This window comes from Monodon monoceros, unplaced genomic scaffold (genome assembly GCF_005190385.1).
Source record: "Monodon monoceros isolate NGI ecotype Baffin Bay Population unplaced genomic scaffold, NGI_Narwhal_1 Super_Scaffold_16, whole genome shotgun sequence".
NCBI classification, from domain to species: Eukaryota; Metazoa; Chordata; class Mammalia; order Artiodactyla; family Monodontidae; genus Monodon; species Monodon monoceros.
In genome coordinates this window covers 95,339,343-95,355,269 of record NW_021703772.1, presented here as the reverse complement: position 1 = coordinate 95,355,269, position 15,927 = coordinate 95,339,343, and the positions used below count along the sequence as shown (strand labels likewise).

The 15,927-nt window shown below is 38.5% G+C and overlaps 1 protein-coding gene across 1 annotated transcript in view; it reads right to left on the bottom strand.

The window, feature by feature from the left end:
- The window catches only part of LOC114896594 (leucine-rich repeat-containing protein 37B-like), a 96,210-nt gene that overhangs the window by 8,808 nt on the left and 71,475 nt on the right, over window positions 1–15,927 (bottom strand). Inside the window, exons 2-4 of the mRNA XM_029224610.1 lie at window positions 10,128–10,199; window positions 6,821–6,892; window positions 5,880–5,960 (exon numbers count right to left, since the gene is read on the bottom strand). Coding sequence (XP_029080443.1) covers window positions 5,880–5,960; window positions 6,821–6,892; window positions 10,128–10,199 — 225 coding nt within the window. The remainder of the gene's footprint in view (window positions 1–5,879; window positions 5,961–6,820; window positions 6,893–10,127; window positions 10,200–15,927) is intronic.

Below are 15,927 nucleotides of genomic sequence, written 5' to 3'. Positions count from 1 at the left end.
GTTAAAAAAAAATCATTTTCTGTCTTTACCTATAAATCACCCTTAGAATCTGTAAAACACTCTTTCATTGGGAACTACCCAGGACTCTAGATGATAAAGTTGAGAAGAGGAACAAACAAAAAAATATTTAAAAAGTGGCTAGCATAGAAAAATATGCCAAAGAACTTTTCAGGTTAAAAACCCAAGAAGTGACGATGCTGGTAGGAAGCCCCTGCTCTGTAAAAAAAAGTACTATTTCTACTTTCCTCCATAATTCAAGGTATTTTTCTTTCATCTCTACAAATTCTTTAAAATTTCATGATTTAAACTACCCAGTAAAAGATAAAAATAGGGCTAATTCCTTGGTTCTGGATCGAAAGAAGAAGAGACAAATCCAAGAGGAACTGGTGAAAGCCATACTCCCATCACAGAGTCCCATGTGTATTCTTGTATCATAGCTTTGTTACTGTGTATGTAATCACCTGTTTACTTGTCACTGTCCTAGACTGTCAGCAACTTCAGAGCAGGAACCACACTTCATTGTCATTATTATTTTTGTACCTGACATAGTGCCTAATATTTGCTAGGTATTTAATAAAGATTTGCTGAATAAATAACATTTTGTTTATATATGAATAAAATAAACAAATTAATTTTGGGGAACAAAATTTTATTCCAAAATGCTGGAATAGATTTTCTTCTTAGTTCTTTCTTTTTTTTTTCTCAGTTCTGTAAAACAAATAAGGGGGTAAAAGAAACCCAGAAAAAACAGAAAGCAAGGAAAGAATATCTGATTTTAGGTTAACTCTACTCAAGAATTATTAACATATTTTTGCAGAATATTATAAAGATAATTATCAAAACTAATATCTTTTGGGTTGCCAGCCATCTGTGATCAGCATTTAACATTTAATCCTCATAGTAACCTTATGTGATAGACATATTACCCCATTGTACAAATGAGGAAACTGAGGCCCAAAGAAGTTACATAACTTGTCCTAAGTCATCAAGCTAGTAAGAAGCAGAGCTGCAATTTGAACTCAGTTCTGACTCTAAAGCCTGTGTTTAACCTGAATGAAAAAAAAGGGGGGGGGGTTTAAAACATCTGTTACTTTAACCTTAATTTTGAGAGCACTAAATATAGAAATACCTTTTCAAACTTCATCTACCCATCTGGGAAAGCCTCTATAAGAATTATATTTTCTATTTTTATTTATTTATTTCTCTTTTTATTTATTTTTTCCTTAATCATCTCCCATGATAAATATTTAATTAGCCTATGGTCATTGTGACTTTAGAGATCTTAAAAAATATTGCAGGAAAATCAGTAAAAATGAAGGAGGAAGGACATCTGAAAATTCATCCCTCCATAGAAGCAACAATAACAATAGCAACAACAACAACAACAAAACTGGCAAAAATAGCCAGAATCAACTTCTTCTGAACTGTAGAAATTTAACCAACATGCTTGTAGCAATTTGGGGAGCAATTTATTCAAGGAAAACAAATTAATTTCTGTAAGAACAATGAGATCTGTGTTGCTTGAACTTGTCCTTGACCTTTGCTCTCCATGCCAGTGGTAGCCTTGGTAGCCTTGAAAAACAGCCCACATCCCTGGTACCAGAAGGAGCAGCAAGGACTGGAAGGGCCTTCAAAGGCTCATTCCCAAAGAACTGTCATTGTTTTACATGTCTGGTGGTCCCCTGGAAGACCTCACTTGAAAGGCTTGCCTTTGACCTGACTGAGAGCTGCCTAGTAAGAAAAGCCACACCTCACGGGTAATTTCTGGAAAACATTTTCAGGCAAATATTTTAACATGGCAGTTGCATTGGGCAATGGATAACAGTTTGGGGCAAAAAACAGCCCAGCCGAAAAGCTTAAAAAGAAAAGCTTAGGAATGAGATGTCCACAGAGACTTTGAAATGTTCCAATGTATTCCTGGGAAACTGGAAGACCACAAGACATATTCCTGGGAATCTAGGAAAATAACTGTTCGCATTAATAAATGAGTTCAGCAAGGCTGTAGGATATAAGATCAATATTATTTCTACACACCAGCAATGAGTAATCCAAAAATGAAATTAAGAAAACAATTCCATGTGTAACAGCATCAAAACAAATAAAATACTTAGGGAAAAATTTAACCAAGTAAGTGCAAGATTCACACTGAAAAGTACAAAACTGTTGAAAGAAATTGAAGAAGATCTAAATAAATATAAAGACATGCTGGATTCATGGACTGGAAAATAATCTTATTAAAATGTCACTACTTCCCAAATCGACTAATGGTTCCATTGCAATTCCTATCAAAATCCCAGCTACCTTCTTTCCAGAAATTGCCAAGCTAATTCTAAAATTCATGTGGCAATCAAGGAAACAGAATAACCAAAACAATGTTGGTAAAGAACAAAGTGGGAGGACTCACACATCCTGGTTTCAAAACTCCGTTCAAAGCTACTGCAATCACAGTGTGGTACTGGAATAAGAACAGACATGTAAATCAATGGAACAGAATTGACAGTATAGAAATACACCCTCATAATTATGGTCGATTGATTTTCAACAAGGGTGCCAAAACAATTCAATGTGGATAGAACAGTCTTTTCAAATGATACTGGGACAACAGTACATCCACACATAAAATAATGAAGCTGGACTCCTACACTTCACACCATATATGAAAATTAACTCCAAATGGTACAAATATCCAAATGTAAGAGCTAAGGCTATAAAACTCTTAGAAGAAAACACAGGAGTAAATCTTTATGACCTTGCATTAGACAACAGTTTCTTAGATATGATCCAGAAGCACAAACAACCAAAAGAAAAATAGATGAATGGGATTTTATAAAAATTTTGTTCTTCAAAGGACACTATCAAGAAAGTGAAAAAAACATGTAGAATGGGAGAAAATACTACAGGTGGGAAGAATAAGATGCAGTTGGCAGAAGAAAAGTATAGTAGTTGCTAGGTGTGACAATCTCAAAATTTTGAACTATTACAAATAAAACAGCCACCCTGAATCACCCCAAAGGGCAGACTCAAGTTATGTTTGGTTTTAGCGTTAATGCTTTTCTAAATCTGAGAAGCTGCCAGGATTCTAGTACATAGCAAAAAGTGATGACAACATCCTGAAGTATGTAAGCTTTTGTGTGTACATAGCTATCTAAAGGAAACCAATGATAGTTGACTGGGAGAGCATTAGGGCGGCTCTGTGACCGCAGCTCAATTTGCCTTCATAGGGTGGCCACACCTCCCTCATTGATATTCTCAACAATGGGGTAAATAATTCAATAGGGATAAGGCTTTGATTTTCCTCTTATTCTCTCCTAGTGCTTATGTTCTTGTTACAATATTGATGTACCACAGAGAAGCCAGCATGTGAATGTGCTCTGTTTGGTTAAGTTATATAGCCTTTATACATTGTAGAGTCCTTCACTTTCTAAAATCATGGAGCTTGTATTGTTAGAACCAATGAAGTTACTAAAAGAACTTTAAAAATAAGCCATCAGTCTGGACCTGCATAGGTGAATGAAGGAGAAACACTTTAAAGTCAGAAAAAAAAGTATACTTAACATTTAGGATTGTCAACCACTGCTGGTTTTCCATAATATATTTCATTCCTGATTTTATCTGAAAGAGATATGATTACTACCAACATTCAAAAAGTGGTACTTCAGTAATTAATAAGCTCTTGGCTCATCTTTGAGGTAGATTTCGGATTTAAAATAGACTACCACACTGCTAACTACTTCACCTGATGTTTGTCAATAACATAGAGGCTTCATTCAAGAAACCTACTGACTTGTAATTACCTGAAACCCGGTGATGAATCAAGGTTTTGTGGGGCCTGAACCTCATCTACTTTGGGAAATCCTATCTAAAAAAAACATGCAATGTTATGAATACAAAAATCGCTAGGACCCCTCTCAAAACCTTGGAAGTGACCTATGCAAGTGAGGAGCCTTGAAGCCTAAGCTTCATTGTATTCATGATAAATCCACCTCAGCTGGGGCACTTTTCCAAACTTTTTTAATGCAGGCAACTTATAAACACCCCAGTAATATGTCATTATAGGTAGTAAAATGACTTAACTTGAGGGTGGTGTCTTCCCTTGGTGGCTTGCCTTTGGAAAGAGATGCAATAAAGCTTATGTCTCACCATGGCAAATGTTTCCTGAAGCAAATTAGCTTTGTCTATTAGAAAGACTTAGCCCAAAACAAAGACTTACTATACTGTGACAACCATTTGAAAGTAACTGTGAATGAGTTTTAGGAGTCCAGTACTGATTTATTTCCAACACCAGATAGTTCTGATTCTTTCACTACCTTTTTCTGTCATTTAAGAGGAACACAAATTCAAAAGGAACAAGTTGGTGCCTCTTCCATTACAAATCTTTTCTAACCTACCACGCATTTTCTACTTCATCACACCCTTACCTCACCTTGTTACCCTGCTGCATAGATGCTAGAATGGCTCTCATATATGTTTTCACATCAACAACCATCTTTCTCCTTCCAGTATGAAAGCTTATTGGGGACAAAGTCCCTGCCCTATGCGTCTTTGTATCCCCAGCACTTAATAGAGTACTGACACACAGTGGGCATGGCACTCAGTGAATGTTTTGGAATGAATTCATTAATTTTTAAACTGTGATTGATTGATTGATTGATTTCCACAATGTATTTTCCTGTGTTGCCTACATAACTATAGTGAAACTCTGATTCTTATAAGGAACTCTTGCTGTTATAGGATGTTTAGGAAAGGTGGTGAGTTTAAGACGTTGTATTGATGCTACTAAAACCTCCTGGTGAAGGGACCTCATCAGCCTGCTCTCCGATGTGCTGGCAAAAGAAAAACTGACCCTTGGTGCTCTCTCCCAAAGGTAGGCATCAGCAAACTAACAAGGGAAAGGAAGGAGGCCGCTAAAGATAGGCATCTGCAGGAATTGCTAATCCAGCTCCAGACACAGCCTCAACACCTCCATTAACCCAAAATGTGTGAACTGTGTGAAACTGGATTTCTGAATCACGAGACAGGGAAGAGAGTCTTTTCCAAAGCTAGGTGTAGAAGAGCTCTTTACCTTGAGTCTAAAATCGCCTTCGGGCCATTGAACGTACCCACTATCATTTCCTTGCGTCATGAGAAATCACAGAATTTTTGAGCTGTAGGTGTGTAAAGCCCACACTTCTTATTGAAGAGTAGTCAGCAAAGGAAGTATATTGAATTAGGCTACAGCAATGTATTTTCTTTGTATTTTCACACTATAGCTGAACACAAACAACGTCTTTTTCCATACCTCAAAGGTTCCTACTGGCCACAAATATTTCACTTCAGAGATATATGCTTTTTCAAAAATAATGTTCTGGGTGGATGGGGAGAGCCCTGTGGTGGGTGTTCAGGAATTTGTTCTGCTTTACCATTTAAAAGAGCTAATAATGGTTGGGGAAGCACCCACACCTTTTGCTCCCTGAAGAATTCGGTGCTAAACTTAGTTCTTTGCAGCTCTGTGTTGCATACATTTTAAGCAGTTAGGAACTTTGCACATGAGCAGGAATCAAAGTTAAATTCAAAAGTGGAACTTCATGGACCATTTGCATATTGGAGAGGCATCAGTGGGTTTCCATGACAATGCTAATTTGAGTGTTTTTGCTTGGTGCCTTTTATTGCCCGTGCCAAAGATCAGTACTATGGAAAGCAGAGCATTTCATATATATGAGTTACACAAATCTCTTGGCCTCTTTGTACATTAGTTTCCTCATTTAAAAAAATAATAAATGGCTCTCAAGACATACTTTCCAGAATTCATACTGGGCTTACTTACACCCCAGCTAACCAATAACTGCATGATTGCTTTTACACACAGTTTTTTACATGTATTCATCTTCTATTTCACTTACAACTTGTGTAAAAACTGCATTCCATGCCAGGCCTGAAACGTTCCAAAGCTCAGTTCTGTGAGTAAATTGCAACCAAGATTTCTACAAAAAAAGACACAAGCAAAAGAAGAAGAAAAGGGGATTCCCTGGTGGCGCAGTGGTTGAGAGTCTGCCTGCCGATGCAGGGGACACGGGTTCGTGCCCTGGTCTGGGAGGATCCCACGTGCCGCGGAGCGGCTGGGTCCGTGAGCCATGGCCGCTGAGCCTGCGCGTCCGCAGTCTGCGCTCTGCGACAGGAGAGGCCACAGCAGTGAGAAGCCCGTGTACCGCAAAAAAAAAAAAAAAAAAAAAAAGAAGAAGAAAAATATGTATTCTTTCAGAACATTTATCCTTTGGCAATAATTCTAATTTATATATGATGAAAAATAACATCACTACTCCCTCCATACACTAAAGAAATCTCACTGTGGAAGACATTATGATTTATACTTTCATGATTATATATGTGGTGCATTAGATACAAAATAGTAAATGCTCATTAAATACTTGTGTTAAGTGATCTTTATTTCTCTAGAAAGGCAGCACTATTGACATTTTGGGCTGGATAATTCTTTGCTGTGGGAGGCTCCCCTGAACACTGTTGGATGTTCAGTAGCATCTCTGGCCTCTGTCCACTAGATACCAGTAGCATATACAGTTCTGACAAGCAAAAATGTCTCCAGACACTACCAAATGTCACCTGCGTGCAAAAATCACCCTGGTTGAGAACCACTGCTCTATAATTATTCACTCGGACCTGTGTAATAATTTTCACACTAATCTTTGCTAGAGACAAAAAGGATTTGCTTACAAAATATTAGTAGTAATTTTAATCATATTTCAAAATGAGTAACAAATTAATTTTATAAAAAATTAAGCTTTATAAAAATTCCAAATATAATGAAGTTATATTTGTAACATACATAAACTGCAAAACAGGTAGTGGTTCAAATGTATGTCTTTCGATAGGCTGTATTTTATTGCAGGATAAATCTCTACAAAAAGTAAAAGGAAAATATTGCCTCAATTAGCTATTAGATATCTAATTAGTAGGAATAACCAGTAGAAGTTAGAAGGATAATAATAAATAAGAAGCATTGGTCTAAACTCCAAACCTTATGAATTACTATTTGAACCTTCCAGAGCCCCTAACCCTGCCTTCACCTCTCTTAAGAGTCTCACCTTCAGGATCTTCATAAATTAAATATACAACTATAGATCTTTATAGATTTTGGAGTTCATCTTTCCTGAGAGCAGAAGCATTGATTAGATTCCACCTTTTGCGGTCTCATCAAATTCTAGATTATGAGCTCAAAATTTTTATCGCTATGTATCATTATAATTTCTAATATTACAAGGAATATTTACACACTTCCCAGTATAGTTCTGTTTTTCTAGGCCAATTCATTACAAGAAATAAAAGATACCCTTTCAAACAACTTGAAAGGAAGTTACTCCTATCATTAATATGTAATGTTAATTCAGTATTACACTTTCTATCATATTGACTTTTATTCAAAAATACCTACTCTTGACTATAGCTGACTATATTATTTCCATTGATTCCAGCTTAGTCTCTCATTTCACTGGATGGGTATAACCGTCTTTTGACTGGTGTTTCCATCTCTACCCTCTCCCTTTCTAAGCCATCCTCCACGCGATCCCCAGATTAACTCTCCGGAAGTGGTTCTCAAATACCAGCATCACTTGTGAAGTTATTGAAGATACATATACTCAGCCCTACTCTGGACCTCTTGAATCAGTAACTGTGGGGGTGGAGCTTGTGTTTTCACAAGCCCTCCAAGTGGTTGGTTCTGTTGCAGGCTAAAGCTTGTCCTAAAGCACTGCTGTGGTAATATGGTAGCTTGGCATGTTATCCTTGGCTTGGCCTCCAAAGCCCTAGATGATCTGGCTCTAATCTCCTACTCTTCCCACTTGTACTCTACAGGTACTCAGAGTATTTTTCCTGTGTTTTGCCTTTCTCCCACTTTCCTTTTGCAGGGTTATTGTTCCCAAGATGTCTGTCACTGATACCCAATGGCCCTTCGAGGTCCCATTTAAACAGCATTGCTCTACTAATATCTTCCCTGATCCAATTTGAAGTCTTTTTTCCCTCTTTTGTGCTCTAATACCAACTTATAGCTCTCATTGCCCATATTCACTTCTTTCTTTAAATATAGCTATTTTTACAACCCATTTCCTCTGAGAAAAAACTCCTTCAAAGTATGGACTACATCCTGCTTATGTGCATCGTCTATCATGTTTAAAGCCAACGTGTGGACATATAGCAAACTCAAATATTTATAAAATCAACAAATAGCTGGGGAGTGGATAGAAGGAGGAAATGCCTGTTTTGTAGTTTTATTACTTCATGGTGCCTCTACAGCACTTTGTCATTATGGTTTGAGCTTATATGTTTATTTTCCCTGTGAGATCATGAGTTGCTAAAAGGAATCCTGTCTTACCCATCTTCATGGTTACAACACTAGGCATAGTGCTTATTAGCATATTCTTTTTTTACTGATTGGCATTTTTTTTAAAGAATGAGAATACTTATTCTGACATGAAATAATCAGATTATAAAGTATTTCATAGTAGAAGTAATGAAGGGCCTAGTCCCCTGAGCAGTTATCTTATTTGATTTTCTGCAAACTGTGTTTGTAAGGTTTGGAGCCCAGATGGCAGAGAAGAGACTATTATAAAGGTGATTGCCCCTTAAGGCTTGGAAGGTTTGATAATTAAAAGAACTATTTTTCGGGTCATGTGAGGCTCTTTATACCCACTTCCCTTAAGCCTTTTATATTTGCATGAAGAATCTATTTGCTAAAGATGATCATAAATTGGCTTAATAAGTATTAATGACATACACAGCTTTGGATGCCATGGACAAAGGACAAAACTGAGCTTGTATAGCAAAGACACAGTCATCTCCATATCCCTAAATTAAAAGAAATACTAGGTAAGCATTTCTTCTGTGATAAAGAAGCTGGAGAGGGAATACCCTGGCGGTCCAGGGGTTAGGACTCGACACTTCCACTGCTGGGGACTTGGGTTCAATCCCTGGTCAGGGAACTAAGATCCCGCAAGTTGTTTGGCTTGGCCCAAAAAACAAAACAAACAAACAAACAAACAAAAAAACAGAAATAAAAGGATGCAGAGATTTTTCTTAGGAGCATTTCTGATATGCTTATTTAGTGTAAACATTTCTAAATATACCACTTAACCATCATCTTAAACATTCTTAATATTGGTATCACAATTCCTGCATTGAAATCCTTAACAACAGTTTATTCTTTTAGTAACTTAATGTGTTCTTGACAATACTGATTTAAAAAAAAAAATTTTTTTTTGAATGTGGACCATTTTTAAAGTCTTTATTGAATTTGTTACAATATTGCTTCTTTTTTTTAATGTTTTGGATTTTTGGCCATGAGGCATGCGAGATCTTAGCTCCCTGACCAGGGATCGAACCCGCACCCCCTGCACTGGAAGGCAAAGTCTTAACTACTAGACCACCAGGGAAGTCCCTTGACAATACTGTTTACATAATTCATCTCCTTAAATATTTAATATTTAAATGTTAATTTAATTTAGATTAAATTATCAATGTTAGGAGTTAATGGCATTCATATTAATGTAAGTGTTCTAGATTTTCTTGTCCTACAGGTGACAATTTGAGGTTAACTTTAATTCCTCTCATTTCACTAAACCAACTTTTTCAAACCTTTTCTGTAAAGGCCAGATAAGTAAATATTTTAGGCTTTGCAGGCCACATACAGTCTCTGTCACATAGTTTTCTTCGTTTCTTTTTTTTTTCATTTACAGCCCTTTAAAAATCACTTTTAACTTATGGGCTGTATAAAAACAGACTGTGGGCCAGATTTGATCCATAGGTCATAAACAAAATATAAATACAGATGGAGAGTATATGAACACTTATATAACAATGTTCATATGGGGTTCTATAATTGCTGAGACCTCATTACCACTTTTCCTCTACAACTAAAGGGTATTTTTCTATCTATACCTTGTCTATATATAGTTAAAAAATTAAAAATGAATAGGAGATATTTAGTGCTAGTGATGGACTGGGGCCCTACACAGACTTACAGAATTGTAGAATTTAACTGCTAGAAGAAATTGAAGACATTATCTCATTGAACCCCTTAATTACTTTATAGATAATCTACTTTATAGGTAAGAACTCATAAGTAAATATGATTAACTTACAGATATCGGAGGGATAGCAAGCCTTCAAATGAGTCCTCATGTAATTCAGTCAAATAATTTTCACTGAGAATTCTGAAAAATGAAAAGGTTATTTCTGGATCAAAATGCAAAATAACTACAACTATATACTACATAGGACTAACTCCTATATGTGGAGGAAAGCTGGGTAATGGTGCCACCTAAACAACCTAATTCTTATTTAATTTACGGATGGTGATTTCTGCTCTGTTTTCATTTAAACCTTCTTATCACGTCCTCCTTTGTGTCCATCTCTCTCCATCACGCATGTGCGCACGTGCACACACACACACACACACACACCATCCACTCTTCCTACCAAATCATATAGTTAAAGCCTACTCTCTAGATCACGAAGTCTCTGTTAGAACCCAGCTCTGTGTGGCACCAACGTTGCTGAGCTGCTCTTCCCTCCTCTCTTTCCCCAAACCTTATTGGGAAGTCCCACACACAACTGTATCAGGGCAAATGAAGCCATCTGATTTTTTCCCCCATTAAAAATTTTTTGAAAACTAAAATGTGCATGAAATATACATAACTGTTCAATAATTCAATTGAACAACTGTTCAACGGTTTAGTAATTACAAAACAGATCCCCACGTAACACCACTCATGTCAAGAAAGAATCCTGCCAGCATCCCAGAAGCCCCCCGTGTGCCCTTTTCCAATCACAACCCTCTCTCTGACTTACTAGAGGGAACCACTATCCTGACTTTAAGAATAATTTCCTTGCTTTTTAAACGTAGTTTTGCCTTTTGTCTATCAGCTATAAACAACACAGTTTAGTCTTTCTTCTTCTTGAACTTTATATAAGTGGAATCATATTATATGTATTATTTTCCACATTGCTTCTTTCATTCAACATTATTTTGTAAAATTATTTTATTTTTGCCTGTAGTATGTAGTGCTGCATGTCCAACTACATGAGGCTTCTGAGTATTTGAAAGTGGCTAATGTGACTAAGGAGTTGAATTTTTAATTAATTTCAATTACTTTAAAATGAAAATTTTAAAAACTGATACGCAATGTAATTATTGGAAAATGTTTATGTTAGCGACCATTTGCATACGTGATACTTTTTCGACTGTAAATTTTATGAAATCTAAATACCGATTAAGTATTTGTAATAAAATTTAGCAACCAAATTGTGATTTCAAAGAGTTAGTATGGGAAAAAAATGTAGATACTCTCATTAATTTTTACACTGATTACATGTAGATATGATAATATTTTGGATATTTTTAAATACTTAGTATGAAAAAATGTAGAATATCTTATTAATAATGTATACAATGATTACATGTTAAAATGATAATATTTTGGATATAAGGGTTAAGTAAAAGATATTAACATTTATTTCATCTGTTTCATTTTACTTCTATCTTTAAGTGGCTACCAGAAAATTTAGGATTACTTATGTGGCTTGCATTATGTTTCTGATGAAGTCTATGACTTCTAAGTATGATTATATCACACTTTATTCATTCATCTGTTGGTGTATACTGAGACTTTTTCTAGTTTTTAATTAAAAACAATACTGCTTTGAATATTCTTATATTTGTATCCTGATACATATTTGCCTGAGTTTGTCTAGGATGTAATAGGGATACAAAATTATTTCCAAAAAGTTGTGCTATTTCAAGTTGGCAGATTGAAACATGTCAAGTCTCCACCCCTTCAACGTCCACCAAAATCCCTAAGAATGATAGAAGAGATTGAACTCAAATATCACAACCTTAGCTCAATGTGTGGGAGCAGCTCCACAAATGCTCCCCTACCAGAAACGTCCCGGAGCTACCTACAGGGTGATCAGTTGGAATAGTGCGGTAGGAGCAGCCGACAGCACACATCAACCCCACATCTTCCCTCCTTGATCCAGACAGCAAAAGGTGTCTTCCTCTAGAGAGCAATTGGTGTTAGAAAGGGGGCAAGGTCCCAGAACCCTGGAAGAAAGGTATGCACCCCCTGACTAGCCACCAGAAATCACCTCCCACCTCTGCCTTATTCTCAGGGGAACCCATTGGGTGTAATAAGCCCCAACAGCTCATTTCACTTCTCCCCTAAAGCTGGGAAAGAAACTCAACTGCAAAGATGAATTACACTCAGGAACAACCAAACAATGTGAGAAAGCCAACTCCATTAAGGACAGAAAACAAAAACAAACATAAGCGCTTATAGCCAATGAATCAGAGTTAACAAAGCACAAGAGGACCTTAGGACAGCATGATTATTACCCTCAGACAGATGTAAGCAGATAGTGCCTCCATTAATCAACTCAGGAATATACGAATTGTTCATTGGGTTGTGTAGGCTTCCTGGTGGAGGGGACTAGTGCCTGTGTTCTGGTGGATGAGGCTGGATCTTGTCTCTCTGGTGAGCAGGTCCATGTCTGGTGGTGTGTTTTGGAGTGTCTATGGACTTATTATGATTTTAGGCAGCCTCTCTGCTAATGGGTGGGGTTGTGTTCCTGTTTTGCTAGCTGTTTGGCATAGGGTATCCAGCACTGTAGCTTGCTGGTCGTTGAGTGAAGCTGGGTGCTGGCGTTGAGATGGAGATCTCTGGGAGATTTTCGCCGTTTGATATTATGTGGAGCTGGGAGGTCTCTTGTTGACTAGTGTCCTGAAGTTGGCTCTCCCACCTCAGAGGCACAGCACTGACTCCTGGCTGCAGCACCAAGAGCCTTTCATCCACACGGCTCAGAATAAAAGGGAGAAAGAGTAGAGAGAAAGAATTAGTAGAAGTAGGAAGAAAAGAAAGAAAGAAAGAAAAAGAAAGAGAGAAAGAAAGAAAGAAATGAAGGAAGCAAGGAGGGAAGAAAGAAAGAAGAAAAGAAGGAAAGAAAGAAAGAAACGAGGGAGGGAGGGAGGGAGGGACGGTGGGAGGAAGGAAGGAGGGTAGGAAGGAAAAAAGAAAGAAAGAAAATAAAGTAAAATAAAATAAAATGTAATAAAGTTATTAAATTAAAAAATAATTATTAAGAAAAAAATTTTTTAAAAAACGGACGGATAGAACCTTAGGACAAATGGTGGAAGCAAAGCTATACAGACAAAATCTCACACAGAAGCATACACGTACACACTCACAAAAAGAGGAAAAGGGGAAAAAATCATAAATCTTTCTAAGTCCACCTCCTCAATTTGGGATGATTCGTTGTCTATTCAGGTATTCCACAGATGCAGCATACATCAAGTTGATTGTGGAGCTTTAATCCGCTGCTCCTGAGGCTGCTGGGAGAGATTTCCCTTTCTCTTCTTTGTTCTCACAGCTCCCGGGGCTCAGCTTTGGATTTGGCCCCGCCTCTGCGTGTAGGTCGCCGGAGGGCGTCTGTTTTTCGCTCAGACAGAACGGGGTTAAAGGAGCCGCTGATTCGGGGGCTCTGGCTCACTCAGGCCGGGGGGAGGGAGGGGTACGGAGTGCGGGGCGAGCCTGCAGCGGCAGAGGCCGGCGTTACGTTGCACCAGCCTGAGGCGCGCCGTGCGTTCTCCCGGGGAAGTTGTCCCTGGATCCCGGGACCCTGGCAGTGGCGCGCTGCACAGGCTCCCAGGAGGGGCGGTGTGGAGAGTGACCTGTGCTTGCACACAGGCTTCTTGATGGCGGCAGCAGCAGCCCTAGCGTCTCCTGCCCGTCTCTGGGGTCCGCGCTTTTAGCCGCGGCTTGCGCCCGTCTCTGGAGCTCCTTTAAGCAGCGCTCTTAATCCCCTCTCCTCGCGCACCGGGAAACAAAGAGGGAAGAAAAAGTCTCTTGCCTCTTCGGCAACTCCAGACCTTTTCCCGCACTCCCTCCCGGCTAGCCGTGGTGCACTAACCCTTTCAGGCTGTGTTCACGCCGCCAACCCCAGTCCTCTCCCTGCGCTCCGACCCAAAGCCCGAGCCTCAGCTCGCATTCCCGCCCGCCCCGGCGGGTGAGCAGACAAGCCTCTCGGGCTGGTGAGTGCCGGTCGGCACCGATCCTCCGTGCGGGAATCTCCCCGCTTTGCCCTCCGCACCCCTGTTACTGCGCTCTCCTCCGCGGGTCCGAAGCTCCCCCCCTCCGCCACCCGCAGTCTCCGCCCGCGAAGGGGCTTCCTAGTGTGTGAAAACCTTTCCTCCTTCACAGCTCCCTCCCACTGATGCAGGTCCCGTCCCTCTTCTTTTGTCTGTTTTTTCTTTTGCCCTACCCAGGTACGTGGGGGAGTTTCTTGCCTTTTGGGAGGTCTGAGGTCTTCTGCCAGCGTTCAGTAGGTGTTCTGTAGGAGTTGTTCCACGTGTAGATGTATTTCTGATGTATTTGTAGGAAGGAAGGTGATCTCCGCGTCTTACTCTTCCGCCACTTGAAGCTCCTCCGGACATTTTAAATATGGACTGGTTGGAGTAGCAAATGCCCAAAGAAAAAGCAGAAACCACAGATGTTCTTTAAATATCACTCTTGGCATATTGTAAATGCTCAGTACATATTAGGTGTTACTACCTTGTTCTTTAATGTTGTTGTTGCCATGATGGTTAATAATAATAAACTATCTTGTTACAAAGCTGTCAGTTACTGACAATATAAGCTCATTAAAAAATATCTTCCACTGTTAGAAAAACCAAATATATCAGGGAGAAATGTCACAGATGTAAATTTAAGAGCTATCAGATTTTTTTCAATGTTAAGTTTACATTAGTCTAGCAACCAGTGGGTGTAAAGGCCTTGACTGACAATTTGTCTTCAATTTGATAAGAAAATGAAGAATGTAACCCCTTGATTAGGAGTACAGACTCTATAGCTGCTTTGAATCTCAGCCTACCCACTTCCTTATTATTTGATTCTGGGAAATTAGATTAGTCTCTACATTTCGGTTCTCTCATATTTAATTCATTGAGTTAACTGAAGTAGACAATCCACTTAAAGCATTCACAGAGTCCCTGACACTTAGTACATGCTCAGTAAATATTAACTATGACTCTTATTCAGTGAGTGGCAGAAGTTCGTGACTTCACTCTTTTACCTGCCTGCCCACAGCATATAAATGATAGATCTGCAAAATCAGACATGGCCTCTATTGGACATTTTTATAAACAAAAATAGCCAAACAATTATGAAAACTCTGCATGCTGAAGATAAAGACTTAATCTGGCAAATATTTTTCTGAGGAAAAAAAAAGATTCACTAAGATTTTAAATTTGCTTGTATAGAAAAAAAGTACACTTAAAAAGAGATTTAATTATTTGGCAATAAAATTCTCTTTTATTGTGATTTCAGTGTGCAATTTAACCACACTTTTTGATCTCATGTGTGTGTACATTGTAATAATCATTCAACTGTCTTAATTTAGCTATTTGTCTACTTTGTCTTATAAATTGCTTTATTTTTGCACTGAAACAAGCTTTTTAAAATTATCACAAATATTTGTTTTACATAACCACTGTTGAGGAAAAAAGAAAAGTTTGTTGGGACTTCGCTCATGGCGCAGTGGTTAGGAGTCTGCCTGCCAATGCAGGGGACACGGGTTCAAGTCCTCATCCGGGAAGATCCCACATGCCGTGAAGCAACTAAGCTTGTGCACCACAACTACTGAGCCTGTGCTCTAGAGCCACAACTACTGAGCCCACGTGCTACAACTACCAAAGCTTGCGTGCCTTCAGCCCGTGCTCCGCAACAAGAGAAGCCCCAGCTCAATGCAACTAGAGAGAGTCCACGTACAGCAATGAAGACCCAATGTAGCCAAAAATAAAATAAATAAATAAATATATAAACAAATTTATAAAAAAAAGAAAGAAAAAGCTTGTTCATTTCCATGTAATTCTAAAGGGTACAGAAAATG